This window comes from Mixophyes fleayi, chromosome 2, assembly GCF_038048845.1.
Source record: "Mixophyes fleayi isolate aMixFle1 chromosome 2, aMixFle1.hap1, whole genome shotgun sequence".
Classification (NCBI taxonomy): Eukaryota; Metazoa; Chordata; class Amphibia; order Anura; family Limnodynastidae; genus Mixophyes; species Mixophyes fleayi.
Window position 1 is genome coordinate 285,105,435 of NC_134403.1, and position 25,054 is coordinate 285,130,488.

General features: G+C 38.4%; 1 protein-coding gene across 6 annotated transcripts in view; it reads right to left on the reverse strand.

The window, feature by feature from the left end:
• Positions 1-24,754, reverse strand: part of CSDE1 (cold shock domain containing E1) — a 44,483-nt gene extending 19,729 nt beyond the window's left edge. For 2 of the 6 annotated variants that reach the window (XM_075196305.1, XM_075196301.1), the window contains exons 1-5: positions 24,641-24,754; positions 14,888-15,275; positions 9,138-9,297; positions 3,193-3,324; positions 2,184-2,379 (exon numbers count right to left, since the gene is read on the reverse strand). In XM_075196305.1, the coding sequence (XP_075052406.1) occupies positions 2,184-2,379; positions 3,193-3,324; positions 9,138-9,263 (454 nt within the window). In that variant the 5' untranslated portion in view covers positions 9,264-9,297; positions 14,888-15,275; positions 24,641-24,754. Of the gene's footprint in view, positions 1-2,183; positions 2,380-3,192; positions 3,325-9,137; positions 9,298-12,140; positions 12,167-14,887; positions 15,276-24,640 lie in introns of all 6 variants that reach the window. The other 4 variants (XM_075196304.1, XM_075196302.1, XM_075196307.1 and 1 more) reach the window with 4 other exon arrangements.
• Between the last annotated feature and the right edge of the window lie 300 nt (positions 24,755-25,054).

A 25,054-nucleotide genomic window follows, 5' to 3' on the forward strand; every position in this document is an offset into this window, starting at 1 on the left:
TATGACTAAAGGTTCAGGATAAACAAACAAGAAATACCACAGACCTTTATCATTTTTACACACAAAAAACTTTGCTTCCTGACCAAATGTGTATTGCAAACAGCATTCTCCTGACATCCACCAAACCCATGTTAGTCTATCAGACTGCTAGATGGCGAAGTGCGATTTGTCACTCCAGAGAATGTGTTCACAGTTCCAGAGTGCAATGCAAGTGTGCTTTACACTACTCCAGTCGATATTTGCTATTTGCACATGATCTGAGGCTTGTGTATGGCTGCTTAGTCATGAACACTCAATCCATTAAGCTGCCGATGAACAGTGCTGATGTTTCCAGAGGCAGTTTGGATCTCTGTAGCAAGTGTTGCAACTGAAGCAAGATTTTCTTTAAAATTATTTATGTGCTACGCACTTTAGCACACGACAGACCCGATTGCGGCTGAGCTGCTGCTGCGCCCACATAGAATTTTAACTTTCACAAGAAAAGCATAGGAGCAGGTCTAGCATGGTAGAAATTGGACAAACTCACTTGTTGGAAAGGTGACATACTAGGACAGTGCCATGTTGAAAAGCTCTTCAATACTACCCATTCTACTGTTAACATTCAAGTATGGAGACTCCATGACTGTATGCTTGATTTTATGCACAACGTGAAATGGCCAAACACTAATTAGAACTGGGTGCTATATCCTGCACCTAATTGGTTAAGGATGTAGCAGAACCATGGCCATTGTCCTCTATATTGGATGCTGCATACAAAATATCAAACTCTGGAAATACCATATTGCAGCCACCTCAGTTGTTCACCCAAGTAAGGTGGAACTTGCCATCGAAGCGCTTGCACAGCCTAAGCGCTTGTCTGAGGGGCCTGTTAACACTGCATCCATAAGAGGAATAGTGTTCCTCCTTAGATAGCTGTGAAACCGAAAGGGTGTCCACAACAGGAGAGTATTTCCACAACTACAAATCTTCCTTGGAAAAAAGTTTTGCACCTTCCTCTTCACCTGAGAAGGTCAATCACCAACTCTTCAGAAATAGGATAGCATAGCCCAGAAAGATCCCAGGAAAGAAGTGCCTGCAGTACATAGGGCTAGCAGGATAGGTAGACAGGAAATGCTTTCCAAAGAGGGGTAGTGACCCTACTGGCTCAGGCATTGCCTGGAGGATTTCAGCTCTTAGGTGTATAGTCTAGGTTGGCAGAGAAGGCAGAAGTACAGAGGGGTCACACTGCGGACCAAATTTCCTGCTGAAGATATTAGTGTTGACAAACATCCCTAGTTTCAGACAGAATTTTCCCAATTGGACATGCCTGCACCCTGGAACAGAAAAGTCAATACTATATTACTGTTTGTTAAACCAAGTGTGAGCCTCGCTTGCAAACTGCTGGGCTAGCAGCAAACGTAGAAGAGTAGAAAGAGTGGAAGGCTTGTGAAATGTGCAAGACCCAGTTTGGTCCTGCACCCTCTAAGTAGGAGTCTCCAGGAATGCTACCTGGAAACTCAATTGCACAATAAAAGAGTGTCTTGAAACAAACAGTTTTGCTGTACAACAACCTGGAATGCAATGCAGTGCACTATTAAAAGTACATCCCCATAGTAAGTGCCTGAGCTTTCAAATTGCACCTTGATTTCCGAAAAAGTGCTACCTCCAACTACACTGCAGTGCATATAACAGAAGGACCAACCATACTGCAGGTGTCAACAGCATTCAAAAAAACAAACATGCAACATGAGGTTGAGGAAATAAGTAAAAATTAGCCAAAAACTGCATTGCAGCTGCCATCCTTCTGGTCAAAAGACCATGGTGGACTGTCCATGACTATGTTGCCATGTCCTCCAAACCTGTCCTACACTTGATCTTAGAAATGTGATCACAATGTCACCCTCTTGGCATTCTCCCCTTTTCTGTTGATTGCACTTTGCACTCTAGTTTAAACTGTAGTTTGGTTGTACTAGGCTGTGCTACAGAAGCTGGAGCTAATCTCATTCTCACCAACATGTTGTTCATGTCGCACACTGCTCTTTATCAAATGCAGAATTTTAACCTGTGTACACAAATGCACAGGAAAATGGAGCAGCTCACTATAATGAGCCCTAAATGACTATTAGTCCTGGCAAGGAAACTACATATAGGAATACCAAGTAAATAAAATATACACTGGAAAGGCACAGTGACTATACGCTTACCTCCTACTTTAAGCTCTTGTAAGTTTCCATTATATTGTGAGCAGTGGAAGAAGAGTCTAGCTTGACGTTCCGAACATTGAATAAATCCATAGGAGGTTAGCAGTTTTTCAATTAGGCCCGTTTCACGCAGTGCTGAAGTACCATTGGGGTACCCATTGTGTCCATTGTTGTGGAGAAGGTTTGGGTCAAAGCTCATCTAGTTTAAAAAAATAAAATAAAAAACAAAGTTATACACAAACTGTCTGAATGCAGTAAGCAAAGTAATAGAAGGATGTTGTTAAAGGCATATAGGTCAAGTTATAAAATTTACACAATCATAAACAAAAGCAAAAACTTACATACAACTTATAAATAAAACAAAATGTACAAATTAGGAAGCTTAACACATGAAAAGCAATGTTAGAACAGAAACATGGAGTATGGAAAGAGCAGAATGTAAACTCTGCTAAAGATGTGAAATACATCAATAAAATTACTAAGGTAAGACAAGATGCAAGTCTAACCCAAAAATGGAAGATGCTATCTTTATTTAAACCTGTTCCCTCTATATTTAATGTGACTTGACGCCACCTAATTGTGTTTTGAAGCATTTGGTCCCAATTTTACAAGTAGCTTTTTTGTTTAAGCAGTTATGCTGTGAGTGTGCACAACCTATTTGAAGTGCATATGGAAAGAAACTGATCAGATAAATGCCATAGGAGTTTCTCAAGGAAAAATAAGCATTATTAAATGTTTAAAAATAAAAATAAAGAACCACCAGAAAAAAAACCCAGACAAATTGAAATTGTTTTATTCAATCTGAGATCAAAAGCGTATTAACCATGCAAGCAACAAATGCCCATTTCGGAAGTTTGATAAATACCACAATATATCCATAATAGTCAGTATTTTTGTGTAGCAATGAAAGCACAGATAGAAATAAACTTAGTAGGTTATACACAAAACGTGCCCAAACCATGTTCATCAGCACAAATCATGCTATTGTGCAGCTACAGATTCCCTGACTTACAGATCTTTGATACAGTGGGGTCCTCTTCTGTTTTTTAGACCCATATGAAGTGGATGTATGAGTAATGGGGAGTGCAGCAGGTGGTGTGAGGGGCTCTGATGATACAGTATAGAATTTCTCCATCACATACAGCTGTGATAAACAGTAACATACACAAATCAGAAAACACAAATTTAATTGAAAAGTAACTAATGCAATAAAAAAAACAAAAAACAAAAAAACACAACTTCAACATCTTTACTAGAGTAATCACCAAGGTTCCTTGGGCCCCTGTTACATGAGGTTGGGAGCTGGAGACCATCTACAGCAAATAGAAATCTGTGGAGGCTGTTCCATAGAGTGCTGAAGGCAATGGACCGTAGTGTACTCCTTCTGCCTGCAGTGTTGCTGCAGGATGGAGGGGGGATAAATAAAACAGAATACACAAAAGGGCACGATAATGAGTGATCAGGTATTTGGCTTTGGGCATTTACTATACGTGGGAAACATAATGACAGCTCCACCAATGATAGACTTACTTTAAACATGGAACCCGAGTCCAATTGCAATTTACAGTTAATACATACAAATACTGTTTTACCCAGTTTATTAGTTTACTATGTTTGTCCCCAATTGTAAAGCGCTACGGAATATGTTGGCGCTATATAAATGAGGATGATGATACTGGGGGAAAAAAAATAATCTATAAAAATTGTATCCCTCTTCATGGTAGAGCTATTTAAAAGTTATTGGTCTTAAGACACCACTCTTCAGTGAACAGGAGCTTCTTGTACATTGATTGATTGATGCCACAGGTTTGTTTGAGGAGCACATTGAACAGGCACCTTCCGACGCATGGGATGTTTAGCAGTAGCTGGCCAGAAGATTGTCAACTACACGCAAACATGTAAAAATGAGATTAAAAAGAAAAATACTAAACAGGTTTACATTTACTGTTACCTGTGTTGTTACTGTTAACTGTGTGCAATTACTTTTTTTTAAATTTTGGCCAAAGGCAGATGCCATATATCACAGTACTATTTTCTATTTATTCTTTACTTTTTATGCAAGCTTTTCTCTGAATAGGCGAGTTCAACAGCCCTCATGGGCTCAGTTCTCCAGATCTAGGGGAGTTGGTATGGATCAGAAGCTTCCACTTCCATGACTCTTCTAAAGCCACCCCATGCTGGAAGGCTGAAGATTCGGTTTCCCTAGGTGAACGCCAAAGTAAAGGTCCCACATTACTTGTGATAAAGGGCAGTAAGCGTCAAAAGAGGGGCCATTGCTCCTGAGGAATGGCTGACCTAACTAACTGCACACTTTTTTTTGTGTGTGTGGGACACACACACACACACACACTTGGTTCAAAAACATATACTCCATTTTCTTTGCTGCAGCACATTTTTGTCCTTGCCTTCTGGATAAATTGTAAAATTTTTAACATTCCAGCCACAGGCTGAGGTCCACCGATCAGGTGTGCTTTGCACCAGAAGGGGTGTGATTGACCCTCAAGAGGCTGTGCTTGCACTACCAGTCAGTATTTAATTTAATGCTGCACTCATGTAATATTCTGAAGCTTTGGCTAATCACAAGAACAGAAGGTACTTGTTAGGCAATGTCAGCATTTTGGCATAGAGGTATTAACATAGTCCACAAACTGCTTTCTGTTGCCAAAACACATCATAAAATATCAGGGGGGGGCGGGGGGGGGGGGGGGGGAGGGGGAAAGAGTACATTTTAACAATGTAAAAGACTCCTGCTCATCTAAATTTGCAGCCTTCGCACCGTACCTTCCTTTTAACAAGGTTCAAGCCAATTCAGCAAACCAGTCACTGCAAACATTATTAAACCACAACTGCTGGTGGCCCATGTCCAAGTCGTAAACATTTCTCAGGTCTAAACGCCATAAACACCAGCTACTACTAATCAAAACATAGGCAGAACTTAAATGTTTACAGTGCAAAACACACATTTATTCTTAAACCAGACAACCATACAGCAGTCAATATGTTACTGTGAAATACTTAACCATGTAAACACATGAGATATTGATCTAAACAAGAACAACTTTAACAATGTGGAGATGCTCCCCACCAGGAACCAAACTAGTTCCATGAGGTTGACTGCTTACTGAAAATTGTGATTTTTCCTGGAGCAAAATAAGCATACCGACAGCAGTCCATAGCTGTGAAACATCACTTACAAATTGCATTAAATAAAAAATAAAAGAGCCAGCCACAATTAAAATATACAAGTTCTCATACCTTGATAAAGCAAGAGTTCTAATATTTTATTTACATTTGCCATGCAGCTGAAGCAAACTTGTGATCTCTGCCATTTTGATGGCTTACAGTTAGGCTGATCTGCTTTGTCATTTAATGGGGTTACTGATAAGAAGAGATCTTTATTTTCCTATCAGAACTGTATCTGAAACAGTGTTCTAATTAGCTCCTGAAATTTAACATACATTTGCAAATCTTATTAGAAGCGCCCTTACATAAGCCAACTTGTATTATCAGTTTAATGTTCCTTTGTAATCATTGCACAATATAATAAATGCTCAGTTAATGGAAGCAATGTATTATGCTAACGGCACATAAGCGTTTTATACACGTGTATTATAAACTCTGTTTATGTATTATTTGCCTGACCATAGCAAGCAGTTTCATTGCAAATTTAGGGCTTTAACAGAAGTGTAAGGACAGTGGCACTGTGGTTAGCCCGTAATTTGTTCGCTCTCCACTGTGTGTGTGTGGATTTCTTTCGGGTGCTCTGGTTTTCTCCAAAATCCCCAAGACATACTGGCAGGTTAACTGGCTGCCGACAAAATAAAAAAATGACGGACCTCAATGTATGTGTGTGTAGGTAGAGGATTTAGACTAAACTCCAATGGGACTGAAGTGAAGGATTACATATTCCCTGTAGAGAGCCGAATATGGTGGAGCTATATAAACAGTAATTTAATAAACATTAGTAGCACATGTTCTCTTTGAAATGCAGAGTTCACAGCTTATCAGCATCTGATGCATGTAGACAAACAGGTTCCTAGGGTTAAAATATTCTTGTGTAGAAAGCATCCATGTACTAATGATGAAAAGCAAAAAACAGACACTTACACTTAGGAGTGGACTTTTAAAAATGGCAAGATGATATAAAATAAAAACTGCAGTCTAGTAACAACTAAATAGCCACTCAGTACTCCAAGGATACCATTTCATCCAACTAGTCAGCAGTAAAAGCATCAGGGAAAAGCCATATAAGAGGTAGTTATGAAAAGCCAAAATGAAGGGCCCAAAGTGTTTGTTTTTTCTGACTGGCTGCAATATTCAAACGAAAGAAAAAAAAGCTATGGACATTGTAGCCAAAAGGCGCCTTTTTTTTTTTTAGCCCTGGTGAAACATTTTATTAACCATGGTTTATTAGAACATGCAATATCTGATGAAAGAAGTTAAAATCCATGCTGGCCTTTAATCTCCTTCTAAACTAATTAATCATTAATTTTATTAAGAGTGAAGCTAAATACTCATCCTGACTAAATATTGAATACTAAAATAAGATCACTGCATCTAAAAACTTTAATAACTCTGTTCTGGCATATATATTATATATATATATATATTTTTTTCTTTAAAGGTGGGATTGTGTAGAGGGGCACCACACACACCCTGCAGGGAATCTTAGAGTACCATTTATGGACTAACCCAAAGGCTAAATAAATAAATTATATATATATATATATATATATATATATATGGTTTGCTTGAGAACATTTAAAGAATGTATATGAATTTTATATGCAAGCAACATAAACCACAAAATCCATTTTTTGTGGTGGGTCAGTTGCTTGGGATATGTAGGTTAGAAAGGCAGAGCGTTTATTTAAATAACTGACATAAGGGTTAAAACTTTTTTCGGTTTAACTTAGAACCCATGGAAAACAGTTTGTGAACAGATTACATAAAAGTTCTAAACAAGATTTGTCAATTTATTTTAAACACTCCATGTATCTTTTCACATACATATTTGTGGATCTGAACAAAATTTACACTGGTTAAACTATCTTGGCTTCTGCCAAGTAAACGCTGCAAAAAGGTCTTCAAGTGGACTAAATCTGCACCAATTTTATAGTATACACTACTACTACTACTACAAGGACAGTATCGATTCAAGTCAGTAACTTAAGATGTACTTAAAATTAATTAAACCTTACCTGCAAGCCCTAACTAGGAATGCCTTAAAGGCGTGGGACCAGCTAAGTAATGGTAATGACGAACTTCCCCAGTCCCACTGCCGGAATATGTTTGCAGACAGTGGGCAAACATATTCCGGACCTTAACTTCTCCCTGTTGGTTTCAAGGGGGATTCTATCCTTGTGCCACTTGTTTGACTCTGGAGCGCTCTCCTCTTTTTGCCCATCTATGTCTCAAATATCAACTGCCTAGATGTGATTTTTATAAATACCTCCAGCTCAGACACTGACTTTCAACCACCGCTTAAAGGCTTAATAAGCCACCCACACACACACTATTTTGCCAAACTGACAAGGGGCAGTAATCGTACAACCGTCCGGCCACACAATCTAACTTGCCAAAACCCAGGGTCCAGCTTCATTGGGAGGCAGACCTCCACCTGAAATTCTCTGCAGAATCTTGGAAACGCATCTTCCGGAATTATTTTACAATGTCCTGTTGTCTCAACCACTCAAAAATGTTAAACTTATAAATAGGTTATGTCATCCCCGAGAAACTACACAAGGTCAATGCCTTCAACCTGTTGGCACAACTTTTGAGGGAAGGGAGATATTTTCCACATTTTCTGGTCCTGACCCGTTGTACAGCCCCTCTGGTCTAAGTTTTTGACTTGCTTGGTAAACTCTTCTAGCACTCCGTCTCCCTCCCCCTGAACTGGCCCTCTTGCACTACTATCCACCCTTTTATTCCTGAGGGAGATGGCATCCCTTCTCAGGCTGACTTGTAGGTTGCCACCAACGACCCCTTCAGACTATAAGCGCTGGTTTTCCAGAGTTAATTTTATATATAAACAAGCCTAAGAGTTTTGAAGTGTTGCCGTTATTTCGTTGACATGTTTCTGTATCCTGAGGTGAGATTTTATTGTCGTCATCTGCTGATGCGTTCCCTACAATGTACCCCCACACCCACCAGTGTAACATCGTTCCCTCCTTTTTTTTTTCCCCCTGTACTCCTACTTGATATTCCTGCAAAACTTTAATTCATTTTTTTTAAAATAAACATGCGTGCATTGAGCAACTTCTAACCGGTCATTTAAGAGCTATTCTGATGTTGAAGAACCTACACCATTTTGCATGAGTTTCTAAATATTTTGGATTTAAAATATGTGAAATACTTTCCATTTCAAGTGTTGTGGTCTAGCATTAGTTCCCAAAGTCAGTTTGTGAAATTTTCTAGTTAGCTATATCATTTTTGTCAGATGTATTTAACAGAAACCTTGTATTTATATTAAAGGTGTTGAGCTATATGAACGCATGCATTAAGATGTTAGAATGCTAACATTGCTATGTAAATGAATCAAAACTTCAAAGAATGATGGAAGGAAAAAAAAAGCCACATCTTGGAATCCATAGACTTAACAATAATATTGGTATAATAAAAAAAAAAAGTCACATTTTAAAAACACTGAAGTTGTGCTTAAAAAAATTTGTAAAGAGAAAAAAAGTGGGAAAAGGAATTTCAATGAAACTAAACTATGATTAGAGATGGAACAGAACTTTATAAAAAGGAGTAAATGTCTGCAAAAAAAATAAAAGTAGAAAAACCAAGTCAAGAAAAGAATCAAAGAGAAATTGTGATAATGCAAAATAAAAAGAATACTAAATGACAAGGAATGGGGGAATTTGAAAAAGCCATTATTTGAGGCATGTGCCACAACTCTGCATGGGCTAGAGTGAGGGGATCAATCATTAGAACTAGTATGGTTAAATAACTTACTGATCGGCCATAAGGTGATAAAGTCAGTCCGACTGGAGATGCATTGCCCAGGTTGGCACTAACGTATGCAGTAGGGGGAGAAGACGGCATGGAAAATTCAACAAATTCTTTCCAGGTGCTTGCCATATTCCTACTCCTGTTTCAACTTAATTTTACAATGCTGCATATAACAAAATCAAACAAGACAACCTGATCAATTTATGTGCAGCTGTAAACGAGAAAAGCTCATTGCAAGATGCTGGCCCTAGGATATGAAAAGGGTTAGACCATCCTAGACTATGATGGAGGAAAACGCAAAGCTAATACAAAACTTACAAAAGGACGCAGGATGTAGAGAGGACAGCAAGACAGAAAGGACAAGACAGTTACAGATCCTTCAAAACAATTCTCCAATTAGATAACAAAATCAATGCACATCAGTAATATGCAAGATATGAAGAGATTGTTATAATTCAATTCAAGGTGCACATCAAACATTCATCTATCCAGAGAAAAACGTTGAGAAACAAATGGATGTTAAAATGGTATTGTAAGTTTCTTGCTACCACAAGACATTCTATAAACAATTTATTTTTGTTCAGGATCTCTTTCATATGTATAGTGGGAATTAGCATTTGTACATTTTCAAACTATACTGGCAGATTACATGCACCTGATATTGTTCTTGCTACTTTACACACTGCAGACATGGGGGTAAATGTATCATACCCCGGTTTTTTCATCTCGCGGGAGACAAACGTGTTCGCAGCTAAAATTTAAAGGGACGATGGCTTGTAAAGGCAAACTTGCGAGATGAAAAAACCGGGGTATGATACATTTACCCCCATGGACTTTGTTTTAAACAAATTAAAAGCATGGAGTAAGACCTATGCAACACACACTTCTGTTACATGTAACAGATTATACACCCCCCCTCCCCCCCAGAATGAGCACTGATAGTTTGAAATATTTAACAATTACATATCTGTTTAACTAAAGGTAAGAATATCCTTTGAATTAACCTCCAGCACAAATAATATGTAACAATATGGGCTCAGACTGACTTTTTCTCCCCTTAATTTAGTTCCAACATGCACTTAAAGCAATAAAAGCAAATTTTAGGTAGGACCTGTCACGGAGGGAAAAAATAATTTCAATAATAATATACAAATACAAGAGAAAGCGGAAAGTGAAATTGGAAAAGAAACTGAGCCTTTGAGAGATTATTTATTACTAGGACCACCTTGGCTGTGCTGGTATACATATTCATGAGCTACTACCAGACTTCCCTTCTTCCCAGCAACTCTCATGCATGCAAGCTCCATTATACCAAGATTTTGGAGAAGACATGGTAAATTGGGCATTTAGAAACCCCACCGTTATGATGTAGATCATGACGACTCTGGTGATGTTTGGTCTCCAATCAACTTATATGCCAGAAAAGTAAGCAGCAGCAGATACAGTTGCTAGCTTGTATAACCTATTTGTATGTAAACAGGGCATCAGCAGACAGAAAAAAATAAAAATCTTAAGAGGCTTATTGATGCATGATTGCTTAATCAAATCATCTCAAATGTGACAGGTCCTCTGGAATACTGACTGACATTACTTTTGCAATTAAAGCCTTTGTTGACTGGGAGCAATCATGATTATCGCTAGGAAATTGAATACGGTGTTGTATATACCGTTAACAAAAATCCTTTGCTCTGAATGGTGATTAAATGCTGCTAACAAGGCAGTTTAAAACAAAGTTGTGGAGAAAAATATTTAAAAAAGTGTTATAAATCAAAAGGCCCAATACAGTTTTCAACAGTCACTTAACCTAGTGACACTTTTGGGAAGCAGAGTGGTAATTGGCAGCTTAAGAGTCTTTTTGAAAGCAAGAGTAAATTTATAGACAGATTTGGGAACCTTGAAGAGTTAGACCTATATCACTTAACTCAGATATTCCATGTTTTTCAATAGCAGCTGTTATGAGATCCATGCAAAGTTAACATAAGTTTGATAGGAAAGGAGAAGGTTTAGGCTGTGTACACATTGTGCTCCTCATGGGCCATGGTCCACTGCGGTTGAATTGCTTCAATCCGCATGGAGGGGGCAGCGTAACAGAATTTTTAATGAATTCCTTAACATGTCTAAAGTACACACTGCGTTCATAACAAACAGTGGAATATATCAGTCATTATGAATGTCATCTGTGCTTTGCATAAATCACTGATCCCTAGTTTAGGTTAAGAAACAGAATGTGCCACAGGGACATGAAAAGCAGCAGGTGTACACATCCTTAGGGTACCAATTCCAAAAGCAGTCTTTGAGATCCACAGAACATAAGTGGAATTAATAAGTGTTCTTTAATCAGATATATATTTGATAAACAATGCAAAATAAAAAACAAAAAACAATTTGATGTTTATAAATGGGATTAAAATATACGGTATATACAAAAGTACACTAGTCCCATAGTGTACTTCAGACACCATTAACCGGAATTTAAGGGTTTCTGTTCATGAGTTCAACTTGAATGGCGTTGGAAACTACATGCAAACTAATTGACATGTACATTATCATAAAAGTTTGTTAAAATATTTAAACTTTAGTACATAAAATTAAAAAGTGATTTGTACATTTTAAAGCAGTAATCCCATACTTTTTCTTCTTTTAAGCTTGCATCTGAATTTATATGTGGTCAGACAAGTATGGTTGGCAGACTCAAGACAGTCCATCTGCTACACAGATATCAATAGCAAGAAAGGCTTATAGCTTTCGAAATGTCATCATGGCAGAAGTGGGAAAAGAAGAGTCATAGTGCAGAAAGAGCTCAGAGGGGCGTTACAAAGCCTCTCTGCTCATAACATTATGTGCTACGTGACTAGTTGCCATGGTAATCCATGCCACTGTACAGAATTGTAAATAATTACTAGCAGCATAAAAATGATAAATGCCAACAATATCCTTATAGCATCCACAGTGATGTTAAAAAAAAAATAATTCCAGAAACAAACAAAAAACATCTATTTTTTTTACCTTTGGGTGGCTGCTTTAAGATGCTTCTGCAGAGTTAAAAAGAAGCATAATAAAATATAATAAAAAGGACCAGTGAATGTGCTAATTGCTAAATTAAACTTTGCTATGACCAACAGAGAACATGAGCGAAAACTTGCAGCTTGTATCTATACCCAGACTATAGAAAGATGAGTGCAGTTTGCGAGTAAAAAAAAAAAGAAAATAATTTGCAATATAAAAATGTAATATCAATGCACAATATATAAAATACATTCTAGAAGAAATGCCTTTGAGGCAATGGTTTAAAACATCCTATGCTGACTAGGGGGAGAATTCAGCTTGTCCATTGAGTGCCTCATACAGTCACGGGGCTCTATGTGGATGTAATATCACATTTATTCTGACACCCGACAGGTGTGCAGAAGAATCCACAAGGTTTGGTTACTGTAGTAGCCAGAAATGTGTGCAGCTGGGCATCACAGCGTTGTTCAGCGACATCTCACAATATTGAATTCTCCCTCAAGTGTGGGGAAAAAACCCCAAAAAACATGCTATACCTAAAGACCAGTTCTTAAGACGGGACCCCATAAAATGAACAGAGGGTCTCTGGATAATGGTGGGTGAAAGACTCCTGCCAATGACATCTCTGCTTCCCATTGTCTTACACAGTTCTGAAAGCTATCTGGTTTACTGAAGTTCAACAAATGACTAAAGTACATGGACCTAGCAACAGCCATTAATGTAGACTTGCAGAAACAGTCAGCTCTAACTAATCTAGCATCATTTTCATCTAATCTAGCCCAGTGTTTTTGGTTGTGAGGTTTGAGTATGTGATAAATAATGTGGAAACCACTTGCAAATCCTGCACAGTAAAACACAGTTGTTGACAGCCGATTGCCAAAACTAACTTTAGAAAAAGCAGATGAAAATAACTTTATGCAAGTTGATACTCTTTTATAGTTGAGAAATGGCAAGAAATGTAAAAGATACAAACCAGTGAGGAACACCAATACTATCTAGCTGCAGGGAAATGGATATTGCACCACTTAAGGTGTGTATCAATTGTTATATAATCATCAAGTGCTACACCCGATTCACAAATTCCATTACAACTGAATGACCTACTTACAAAGATGATCAGTTGCATATGCCGAAACTTGATATTGCAGTTCCAAAATGCATTTAAATGGAGAAACAGAACAGTTCATGGTGAATAGAACTTCTCACTTCCTCAGGAAAATTGATGTCTTACGATTTCCAAAGTTCATGCACATATTCTTGTTAATTATGCTTAGAACCACCCATTTGGGCCAAAAATCACGCAAGCATATGTTCAGTTACCTGAACAGGATGCTAGACCAAGGCACTATTCACTGCCAAGATTCCCAATTAATTTCCGCCTAGAGCGGAACTGTATCATTCATTGGTCTCAAAAGAAGATTGGCTGGGTATACTATCTAAGGGAAGGTTGTAATGTGGGAGTGTGTTAGGAACGAATACTGTTTTACAGATCTCTAATGAGTTATGCCTAGCATTTGCATTAAGGGATCAACAATAAATTCCAGCATGTGCAAATTAACTTTTATTGCCTGATAAATGTGTCAGTGGATCAGGACCTGTTTTTATGGTAGCACTTTATGAATATATTAATATTTATACTTGAGCATTAGAAACTTAGCCCTAACTTGGATTAAGTTGGTCTCATGTTCAACTCATTCTAAACTTAGTAATTGTGGCTTTAGGCTTTTCAAAAGGTATATTACTGAATGTGTGCAAAGACTACTAAAACCCCTAATTTATCAATCTCCTCTCCAACTAAGCCATGTTTTAAGCCTATGACAGTAATAACCAGCATATGAATACAAGATGTTACCTCATCAGGTTGCTTGATTGTAATTTAAATTCTGTCAAAAAATAAAGAGCAAGATGTATATATTTAAACCAATTCACTAATTCAACATTAGTTAACAAAATATTTACCCACTTGCTGAAAATAGAAATTTCAAGAGGACTAACCTATAGTTTTAGTTTCCCCCTCTGTATTTTTCCAGTGTGATTAAGGGATGAATGTATTACAATATTTGTTATAGTTATAATGGACATGTCTATGGATGTGCCAGAGACCAATGAGGGTTGAGCATAACATTGTTTGGTACATGTCAGGTGCAGAAAGCTACAAAAATGCAACAGAACAGGCAAAGATGTAGGAGGCCACATCCTGCACAGTGGAACAAGACGATGCGTAGCATATTCATTCCTCTGTACTAGATTAAAAGAACAGAAATTAAAGAGGACTAGTATCCCTTTAAAGATTAACTTTTTTTTTTTTAATCAGTAGGGGAACGAAGGATACTAGCTCTCTATATGGTCATCTACCTTATACCCAAGGTAAACTCACAGAAGTAATCAGTGCTTTTGGAAATCTGAAAGTGCTACTTTAAAGAAGTAAATTCTAGTTTCTCATACTTGACAGGCAATAAGTTTTAACCAGAGGATTACAACCTACGGGCTGGGAATCCAAGTGTGGGCTCTGAATCTAATTTAGGGGCTCATCTGATAGGTTGTTCCCAATAGAACGTCAAACTATTTTAGGGACGAAGTGTTATAACACTTTCGGTGCCACAGGAACAAAAAATAAAATAAAAAAAATATATATATATGCAGGCAGCAATTAAGAAACCATCAAGTTAATGAATCAAGTGTAAAAGGTTACTGGTCATATAGCCTCATTTACCAGGACAAATACTATGTTTAATGAACATACCAACCTTGCTTAGATATTCAGGTATTGCACTTTCAGTAGTAATTACCGATTCTTGCGGCCAGCGGATGCTTCAGAAGGTTGTCGTTTGCTAGTATTAAAAAGAGATAGTGAGAGAAAATGATCTACTGAGCTAAGAAAGACGACTCCCGCCACACAATGCAAATGCAAAGTGCAGCACTGAGAATAAAATAAAGACTAATAGCAGCGTTGGGAAGTGCTCTTGTGTAGCTGTTGAGTAGGCACAAACTTCTTGTTTCAGATCAAGCGTTGTGTCTTCAGCGCAAGTTCTCTTCTTTGGTCTTGTTGGTTACTATTGTGGCAGATGTTCTTTGACTGATCTGAACTTGAAGCAGCAGTTTCAGGTGGTAGTTTCTGTTCTGTTACACTTCATACTAAAAGACAAAACAAAAAGGAATAAAAACTTAATGAGGAAAATACATTTCCATAGCTATTTCCAAGAGATGTACCAAAAGGTACAGATCTCTAAAGGAGAAATACATCAGAATATAGGTCAACATTTTGCCATCACTTCACTGCCAACAATATACAATAGAATGTGAGCTGGAATCCGGGGGGTTGATCCCAGATGATCAGCTCATTCATATCCAAAATACTCTGCACCAACTTCACAGATGAAGATTGAGCACTCCAGCTGCATTTTACTATTCTGAATACAATAAAGATAAAAAAATGTTTGAGGAGTAGTAACCTGGTGCATCCTATCTAATAAGGACATGTAAAGAGGCAGTGTCTTTTGGAGCAAATTGTTCCTGAAAGTACTGTACAGTTTGAATTTCCTATACCCTAAAACTTTAAAGCATTAATATAAAATAAGATATGCAATATGGAGAAAACATCTCCTTTAGTATTCCTTTGGTCATAAGCCATCTGGTCATCTCAACAGGAAGCATAACAGGACTCTTCAGCCCCATGTAAATTGTCACACAACCATCTACAGACGTCTTCTCAAAATTCTGTCTGACTTAGTGGACGTGCGTGACGGATATTTATTGGGGACGTGGATGAGATCTAGACCTTTGTGTCCAGCATAGAATCAACAGTATTATTCAAGTAAACGTGGCAATCGCACAGGGTGTGGTACTATCCTTACTTGTAGAATAATCAAACTTGGCAATACAATAAGTTAATGAGGTGGCGCTGTTCCAACATACAATACCATGTATATCCTAAAGGCCAGAGTTGGAATTAAACAAAGTTTCATCAATGAAAATGGACAAGGTGATGCAGTCAGTGTAGAATATGTGCCCAATTATCCTCACCCATTCACATACAAAAGTGTAATTGTGTTGTGTTACTGCAAGGATAGAGCACGGATTAAGCAGAATTTAGATTTTTATTTAGAAACCACTTTGCTCCAATCCAATAAGTACTTTTTGTGGAGCTTTAATGCATTTTTAGTTCAAAATGTATGTGCTTTAATCTTGTACTTGTTCTTAAAGAAAGAAGAACAAATATATAACCAAGTAGAGCTGCAGTGTGTTTATTTGCTAAAGTAATCCCCAAACTTAATTTTTCACATATAAAAACATTACAAAATAATAAATAGAATTTTATAGTTGTCTCTGACACAATTTTCTCACATTCTTATTGATATGGGTCTGCTTAAATTGGACCGGTTACCTACACACAGTGGAGGCATCCATTTTTGTGGGCTAAACTAGTATACAGCTTGGAAACAATAACAACCGAGGCAATGCAGGACAAATCCATGAAGCACTGACAATTGACCTGTGAAGGCCATGACAGGTCAATCTAAAAGATATTGTAAATATGGAAAACGCTCTTTGTAAATAATCTCCAACATCTTATTTTTATGCTGTGCTAAACGGCTTTTCCAGACAGCATTAGAAATAGCCACATGACTGCAGTTGGGTGTGCCAAGTGAGGTCTCCGTGGCACATTTCAGTTGGCTACAGTACTGTCTAGCCACGATACAGCGCACACAAATATACCCTGGGTTCTGACACAAAGTTAATGGTGCAGCTAAAGGAAGATCCAGCTGTAAAACTATTACGTGGTATATACACCTGACCAGTTTAGTGAATTTTACATGGCTTCTTGCATTTTCCATCAGGCAGTGTTTGCATTGACCTAGGATAAGATACAGCTTTGTGCTTTTTACGTGTAATGCAATGGTCATAGTGGTGGATATAGAAATAAAATCAACTATCTGGTAGTGCAATATATTTCCTAAAAGTTAAATATAATTGAAGACTAACTATCCCTTAAACGCAATATGAAATGTAACAGTATCATAGTATTGAATATAATAAAGTCACTGTGTGTGGGTGGCATCAACTGCTAAAGCAAAAAATGATTTAATTTTTGCTTGATAACTAGGCCTTTAACAGCTGCACATGGACATCTGAAAGGATACTTATGCAGCTGTTCTACATGTCCATTCTAACAACTATTAATAGTTCGCCATTTTGCAGTACTGTGAACAACAGCTGTGTATGTTAACACCATTTTATTGTGGGACAATGACGACTTGCAATAATTCAAGTTAAGTATTGTAATCAGAATAAAAGAAACCAATGTTGTTTACTTCAATAGAACGGATACTTAGGGAGAATTCAATTTGCTGTGATGTGACGCAAAGTTCCCCTCGGAATGGACTGTGAGGGCACTCCGCAACGATGTATCATGGCCAATTTTTCCTTGAAGCCAGAGGTGCGAAGGAAAATCAGTAGTGTTACAGGAACCATAGTACTCAGAAATGGGGGCGCAGCCAGACATCACTGTGGTGTCCAGCAGCACATTGCACATAATTGACCCAGCCCCCTAGATACAGGAAAAGCAAACAATAGGCCACTTTAGTAATAAACTGGACAATAATTAAACCAGAAGATTACCAAAATAAGACTTTTGGACTTAGGACACTGATTAAACTTGCCCCACTTGAACGAAAGCCACATACAAATGCTACTGTTGTACCACTTAATGAAAGCAACAGGATTAAAGGCCAGTTTTCTCATAAAAAAATGGCCAAGTTGGGCGAGATCAAAAATCATTGGGGCCTTTTTGTGTGAGTGGAAGATGACCGTACAAAGAGGCCAATAGAAATTATCTATGTCATCTTGTAACCACATTTACCAGATAAGACTTTTCAGTACGCAAAACTCACTAAACGGAAAGTTTATTACTGTAACAAGATTTAAATTTTTGGATATTTTTATCTGTAGCACAGCAAGCACAAACATAAAACATTAGTAGCTTCTCCAAGAAGGCCAGCTAGGGAAGCAGTTTTTAAAGACTGCATTTTCTGGCAATGTAGCCAAAGGGAACTGTGGTCCTTGACGCCCAAGATCACAGCATCTCAAAACCTTGCACTAATAAGAAAAGCTCTCCCGACGCAATCATATACATAGAAGCCATATGTGAAGTGTCATTAATGGGGTTTTAATCTCAAAATTAATTTGTCCACCTATTTGATACCTGCTCAATGCAAACTATAGACCGTTAAATATTTTTTTGAAGTGACATAAAAAGCAGCAATGTGAAGACACTGCACTGATCCACAGCCACATAATACATGGGCACGATTTGATGGATTTGCATACCTCAGCTCTTATGCAATTCTACTGACCTCCATGCTACGCTAATGAACTATGCTTACGACTTTTAAAGTGGTTTAGTTGAGCTATGAGACACAGGGACATTTGTAATTAAATTTATTCCTCTATTACCAAAGTTACAGTGGGAACACCATTATACTGGTACCTGAAATATTTGTGAAAGCAAACAGGTATAAGTGCTGACTGCAACCATTAAGTAACAGAGCATATACCCTGCTGCTCTGCTAGTCAAGTTAGCTTTTTTATATTTGCAAATATACTTTAATTTACAAGATGTTTGTATGACATAAACAAAGTCATTTCAATAAGAAGCTCAAAGCCTTTAAAAGACTTTCAGTAGCAGTTTATTTTATCAGTTGTAATCAATGTAATTCACTGCCTATATCTTATCTGTTGGAGAGGCAAGATTGATTACTACCTTTTGAGATCAATTTTAAGTTTAAAGAGCAAGTAAAGCTGTAGTTTTAGCTTAATGGTTTAAATGTGAACATTTAAATTTTGAGATTTTAGTCCTTGAAAGATCCATTTCCACCTGGAACCAATGAGCTGCTCACTCTCCATGGGGGAATACTAAATAGTCATTTTTCAAGGGTTTATTGAGTCTAAGGTCTAGCCAAAGAACTGGGTTTGGTAAAGCTGCAGAGGGTGAGCAGGACCACCAATCAGAAGCCATAATCACGGACATTGTCCTCCTGCTCACACCCCATTTCTACTGTGAAAATGTTCACCACTATAGGTGGCAATGCAGTTTCAATAAATGTTATTGTAACATGCAACAAGAGTGGCTTTTAACAAGTTTTGTTTAAATTTATACTACACTCACTACCAGATTTGAGCACAGGAAAATTACAAATGTACAACATAAGATGGTCAGAAGAATCACTGCCAGGGTTGCGCAATGAACTTAACTGATGACATGCCTTTAAACAGAAAGTTAGCATCCATGTCCTGTAAATGGCATCTCTTTCTTAGGCCTGGTATCAACTGGCTTTTGATTTACAAATAAAAATCCAAGTTAAGTTTGCATTAAATATGAAGCAGGCAGCAAGCATACAGAAAACCACAATTCTATAGCAATGCCCCCCACCCTACGATATGAGTGGGTCTGGAAGCTATCAGGAAAAATGACTTCTTTTTTCACATGCATTTCTCTGAGAATTAGTGTTTTAATTACTATTTTTTTTATAATATATTATTTAAAACATGAAATTGATACCAGTGGGTATGAGGCCTAAACAAATATGGAGTGTTAGGATGAGGTGCCATGTTTTGTGGCAAAATAATTTTTAAGTCAGTTTTAACACGAGGGAATGGTCTGATGGCAAAAAATTAAATTTGCCTTCTAATACCCCTTTCAGACTGCCACTCCGGCAATATCCCGGGTATATGAACCCGAGATATTGCCGTGAGTACAGATCCTCAGACCCAGTCAAATACCCAGGTAGAGAGAGTTCACACTAAACACGCATCTGCCGGGTCTCCCTGGCAACATCAGAGCTCTTCTTGTGATGGTTTTTTCCCTTGTTGTTTTGAAACTTTGCAATTGGTGTTGATGAGATCGGACTTGGGAATAACCATCCAAACAACCCGGGTAGATGCAGGGAACCCCTTTCACATCAAGCCTAATCCCAGCAATAACCCTGGTCTTTTAGGCAGTGTGAAAGGGGTATTAGAGAAAACAACTTGGCCTGAATCTTGAATCTATGCGCTCCTATTTAAAGGTCTTCCATTTGTAACAAAACAAGTTAATGTTACTATTTTAAAACTCTGGAGACACGCATTTGATAGATTCACTTACAAAGTGATGGGAACTCAGTTAAAATAAAATGAACAGGCTGCTATAACCACCTTCAACTGTTTCATACACTATCTCAATACCCTGGACAATGTAACTTGCTTATTTTACACTACTTTTTGTTTACTTGCCTTGGTCCAAACCATTACCAAATCCCACTATTATTAACACACCACCAAGTTATTAGCCCCTTCATTATGATGGCCACCGTCTGTTTCTTTTCCGATTCCCTGTTCCTTCTCACAGATCACCACCTGCAATTTATCCTCCACCACTTTAACCTATTTACACTCCAAGATAATCAAGTCTCCTCATAATTCTCAGGTATATTAGCAACAAATTCTCATTTCTACTTTCTCCAAACCTGATCTGGCAGTCTTATCTTTATCACACTCTAATAACAGCCCTTTAATCAAATGGCTCCAGCTACTCTTACTTTTCAGCGTCTACCACAATATCAACCATGGCACACAAAGAAAACAAGCAGTCTGCAAAAACGCCCACAAATGGCACTGATGAAGTTCCGGTATGAAAGGGTATTTTTTTTCTGCACCCAATAGTAGCATCTTCTCGTCATTTGGTCCTACAAACTCCCTATCCTCTACTTCTCTTCCCACTCTGCCCTCTCCAAATAAGTAATTTGCCATCTCAAGCTCATTCCAGCCTAAACAAACATCTGTCATCTCTCCATCATTATTCAAATATGTGCAAATTATTCCTTAACTGAAAAACAAGACTTAATTCTGACCCAAAATATTAACTCCCATGACCCTTGAGAGGATTCCTTAGACTAACTATGCATAATCTTCAGTCAAGCTTTCATTGCCACTCCAGAGACAACCAATGATTTGATCATCGCTAATTATAAAGACAACTAATCACTTCTAGTTCGCCACCACCTCTATAATGCAAGTGACACCATCGACCACTCACTTCTCATACAATGCCTGCATTCTCTAACATTTCAGTGAACTGTACTAGCCTGGCTCTAACCCTAATCAACCACAGTGATAATTTCTCTGAATATACTGCCTCTGTTTTACGCAGTACCACAAATTTCAATCCTGCGCCTTTCTACCGGAAAACTAATAAGCTTGTCTAGGGTTTAGTAACCCCTCTATGTTGTTGATGAGAATTTTTTTGCCATTAACAAGTCAGACAATCAAATGTATCTATATCCACTAGATCTTTCACCATCTGCTAGCCTGCATTACCGAATTCTGCCATTTCAACTTTTATGTCCCCTCACTACCTTAGGATCAATCTTTTGAAAACTGAGCTAGTTATCTTTCCGCCAGAAACCACTTACCAAATCTTTCTGTTGACAACAAACTGAAGATTACTGCACAGGCGTCTTCGACTCAAAACTGTCCTTTATTCTTCCCCACGTCTCCAAACAGATCTCTCCGCTCATCAACAATTACTTGCTCCCTTTCTGGTTACAGCACATCAGCACCAGCAAAAACAAAACACACACACCTATCTATGCAAGCTTATAATGTTACTAAACCACCATCTCAACCCTTCTGGGATAGTCTATCCAGTTACCACCCTTCTACATTGTTTATACAAAATTTATGTTTATTTTCTTTTTATACTCAACCTGCAGACCACCAACCAAACATTGTTGTGTGACTGGAGCATAGTTCCACTAAATAAATTTTATTTAATTATTTTTAAAAATTTTCTATACATAGGAGGATTAAATCTGAGGGCAACACCAGGAGATTGGGCTCCTCTGAAGGAGCCTTCATAAACAGTTTAACTTCCTTTAAAAGTTAAAGTAGGTTGAATTTACTAAAAGGAAAAGAGAAACCCCATTGCAGTTTAGACATACCCAAACATTGTGAAATTCCATGTGGAGATAGAAGCACATGTGCTCCTGTGAAGTGCCAGAGGGACGTGTCCACACCATCTATGGGGTATGACCACATCACAGAGGAGGAATGTCAGGTCCATCACCTATAAAATATTTCCCCTCCACTCTATCTGCAGCACATAAATACCATTCAACACGTCTATTCTGCTGATCTCAGGCCCATTACCAACATCACCAAGATCACTCTACCTACCTGTCCTCTGGCAAAACCAAAGAGGTAGCAGCAATAAAACTTAATCTTACAATGGGAACTTAATTATGTCAAACAAGTAAGAATTTGCTCTGCAATGCAGGGACAGTGTCAATGAATCATCTGCAGTCTGATTTGCTACAAGGCATTCCTACAGCTCTAGACAGATCTGGCACAATACAAGACCCAGGACTAACATATTACTGTAATATTTGTGTCCCTGGGTGACCAGGTATTAGCCCTGCTTCTAGCAGGACACAAATAATGACCATAGTGGCTTCAGTCAGCTAGTGGGGTATGCATCTAAGCTTTAGATTATAAGCATGGCTCTTTTACTTCTGTTTAGGGATACCCGGTCTTGCTTTATTACGGTTTGCTCCCAATTGTAAAGTGAATTATACTGACACTATATAAATAAGTGTTCATTAATATTGAGGAAAATACAGATAAAGACACCTTTCATCTACAATGAGAATTTTTTTGCCATTAACAAGTCAGAAAATCAGTTTGCACACAATAGCATACAAATGCCCCTCTCTCAAAAGATGCATATTACAAACTGGCAACATTGCCACTATGAACGAATAGACCAGCTGTTTAGCCTTCCATTTAACAAACTGCAGAAAAGAAACATGGTACTTGTCGTGTGAGCCATTTCACAATGCTAAAAGAACCAAATGTAAAACAAGCTCCCTCACATTGGTACATTTAAAAAGTTGTAACAGTTCCCATAAAGAAGATAAAAACTTTTAATTTTTTGTCAACAGATGCACATCTTCCAGGGCTCTTTAAGAAAATCGATGGCTCTCAATTTGTCTACCACTGCAACAGAAAAAGTATGCCCTAGTCTTACAGTCACCTCCTAACTTTGTATACAAGTTAATTTATATATGTAACTAATTTGAGACATTTTAATGACAGTAAATGTTGCGCTTGCTGAAGCCCAAGATGAAATATCATCAATTTATATAACGCCACTAATTCCGCAGCGCTGTACAGAGAGCTCACTCACTTCAGTCCCTGCCTCATTGGAGCTTACAGTCTAAATTCCCTAACACACACAGACCTGGGTCAATTTGTTAGCAGGCCAATTAACCTACTAGTATGTTTTTGCATACTAGTAGGTTAATTGGCTTAACAAATATGTTAAAAAGGGTCTTTCCTAAGTTCTTTAAATGCAACACAAACCATTAGATGAGTGCAGCAGATACTTGAAAATTCATTTTTGTTAAGAGGCAGTGTGTTTGAACTATAACAGAAGGGGCGTTTTCAATGTGCATTAATAAAGATTTTATGCACGTTACAGGGAAAAGTCAATATACTGATGTCAAGATATCTTGTAATATTAATATACATTATTAACTCTGTGATGGGACAGTAACTTAAACATTGAGAAATAGAACAACGCTACTAACACGAAGATCCCAGCTTTGAGCATCCATACTCTACTTGGCTTACGTTTCTGCATTGCAAATTTGAGCCATTGCACTTGGATACATAATTATATATAATGTAATTTAGAAAAAGCGACATTAAACAAAAAGACGCAATGAACATGCATTTCATGACAAAAAGAAAAAGGAACCAGCCAGAACATGGAAATTAGTCATAAGAAAGGTCTTGCTCTGCAGCAGCACCGATGTCTGAGCCAACCCTAGGCGACTGCTGGACGCCCTTGTAAACTGCTAAATCACAGACTCCATTCGCCAAGTTTATTGCGACACTAGGGTGAGGGGAAAACAAAATTCCTGTGTTGGTGAAAGCACGTTCCTCATTTCAGAAGCGATGCACTCTGGGACATGTAGTCCCCATCTGAGGAGCTGTGCAGGAGACATAGGCAAAGACTTCCAGGTCCCAACTCCACCACGAGACAGCCGCCGCGCGCCAGCCGCAGCCTGGCCGCTCCGCCCGCCACCTGATTGGCCGCCCCGACACCCGGCCCACGCCCCTAGCCCGCATCGTGCGGCTCTTTGTGCACCCGATCCAGACACCTCAGTGCGAGAGGAGCCCAGTTCCCCCCACCCTCGGTATGACACAGCCAGAAATCGGGACAGGTCGTGATATCCGTGCCGACTATACCCAATGCGACAGTACCTCACAGCCTGGGCAATCTCTGCTGTGTGATAGCGATACAAACACGAGGCCACCCTCAGCTCGCACAGCTGAGAGACACATGACAAAGCACCTTCCAGCGCCACCCGCTACCGTTCCCACATGCCAGACCACGCTCACACCGAACCATCACATATAAAGAGATTTCCATGTGGGAAACACAGTAATAAATACCAACTCACCCCAACAGCTCACAGCACCATCACCAGCGCCGCCATAAGCAGCACGGCACATTACGTAGGAATAAAACACGGAGCTCTCGCGATAACATGTAATCACATGGGAGAAGGTAGAGAAAACTGCACATGCGCAATCTGAAATAGAGACTGCGGCGCTGGCTGGTGCCCCGCACATGCCCAATAGGTACCTTCCTTCCAGGCGGTGCGGTGATGTCATGTTGTTGGCTGGAGACCAATGTTGCTACAGCTTTGTCCCAACAGTAACCCCGGATATGAGTATCATCAGTTAAACATTTGATCGGATACGTCCCACTCATTTTTTAACTGAATTAATCTATGGTCATTTACTAGAGTGTCAAAACAGTTGTGATGCATTCATTTTTCAATGAACTAGTGGTTAAAACGCAAGAAGGAAAT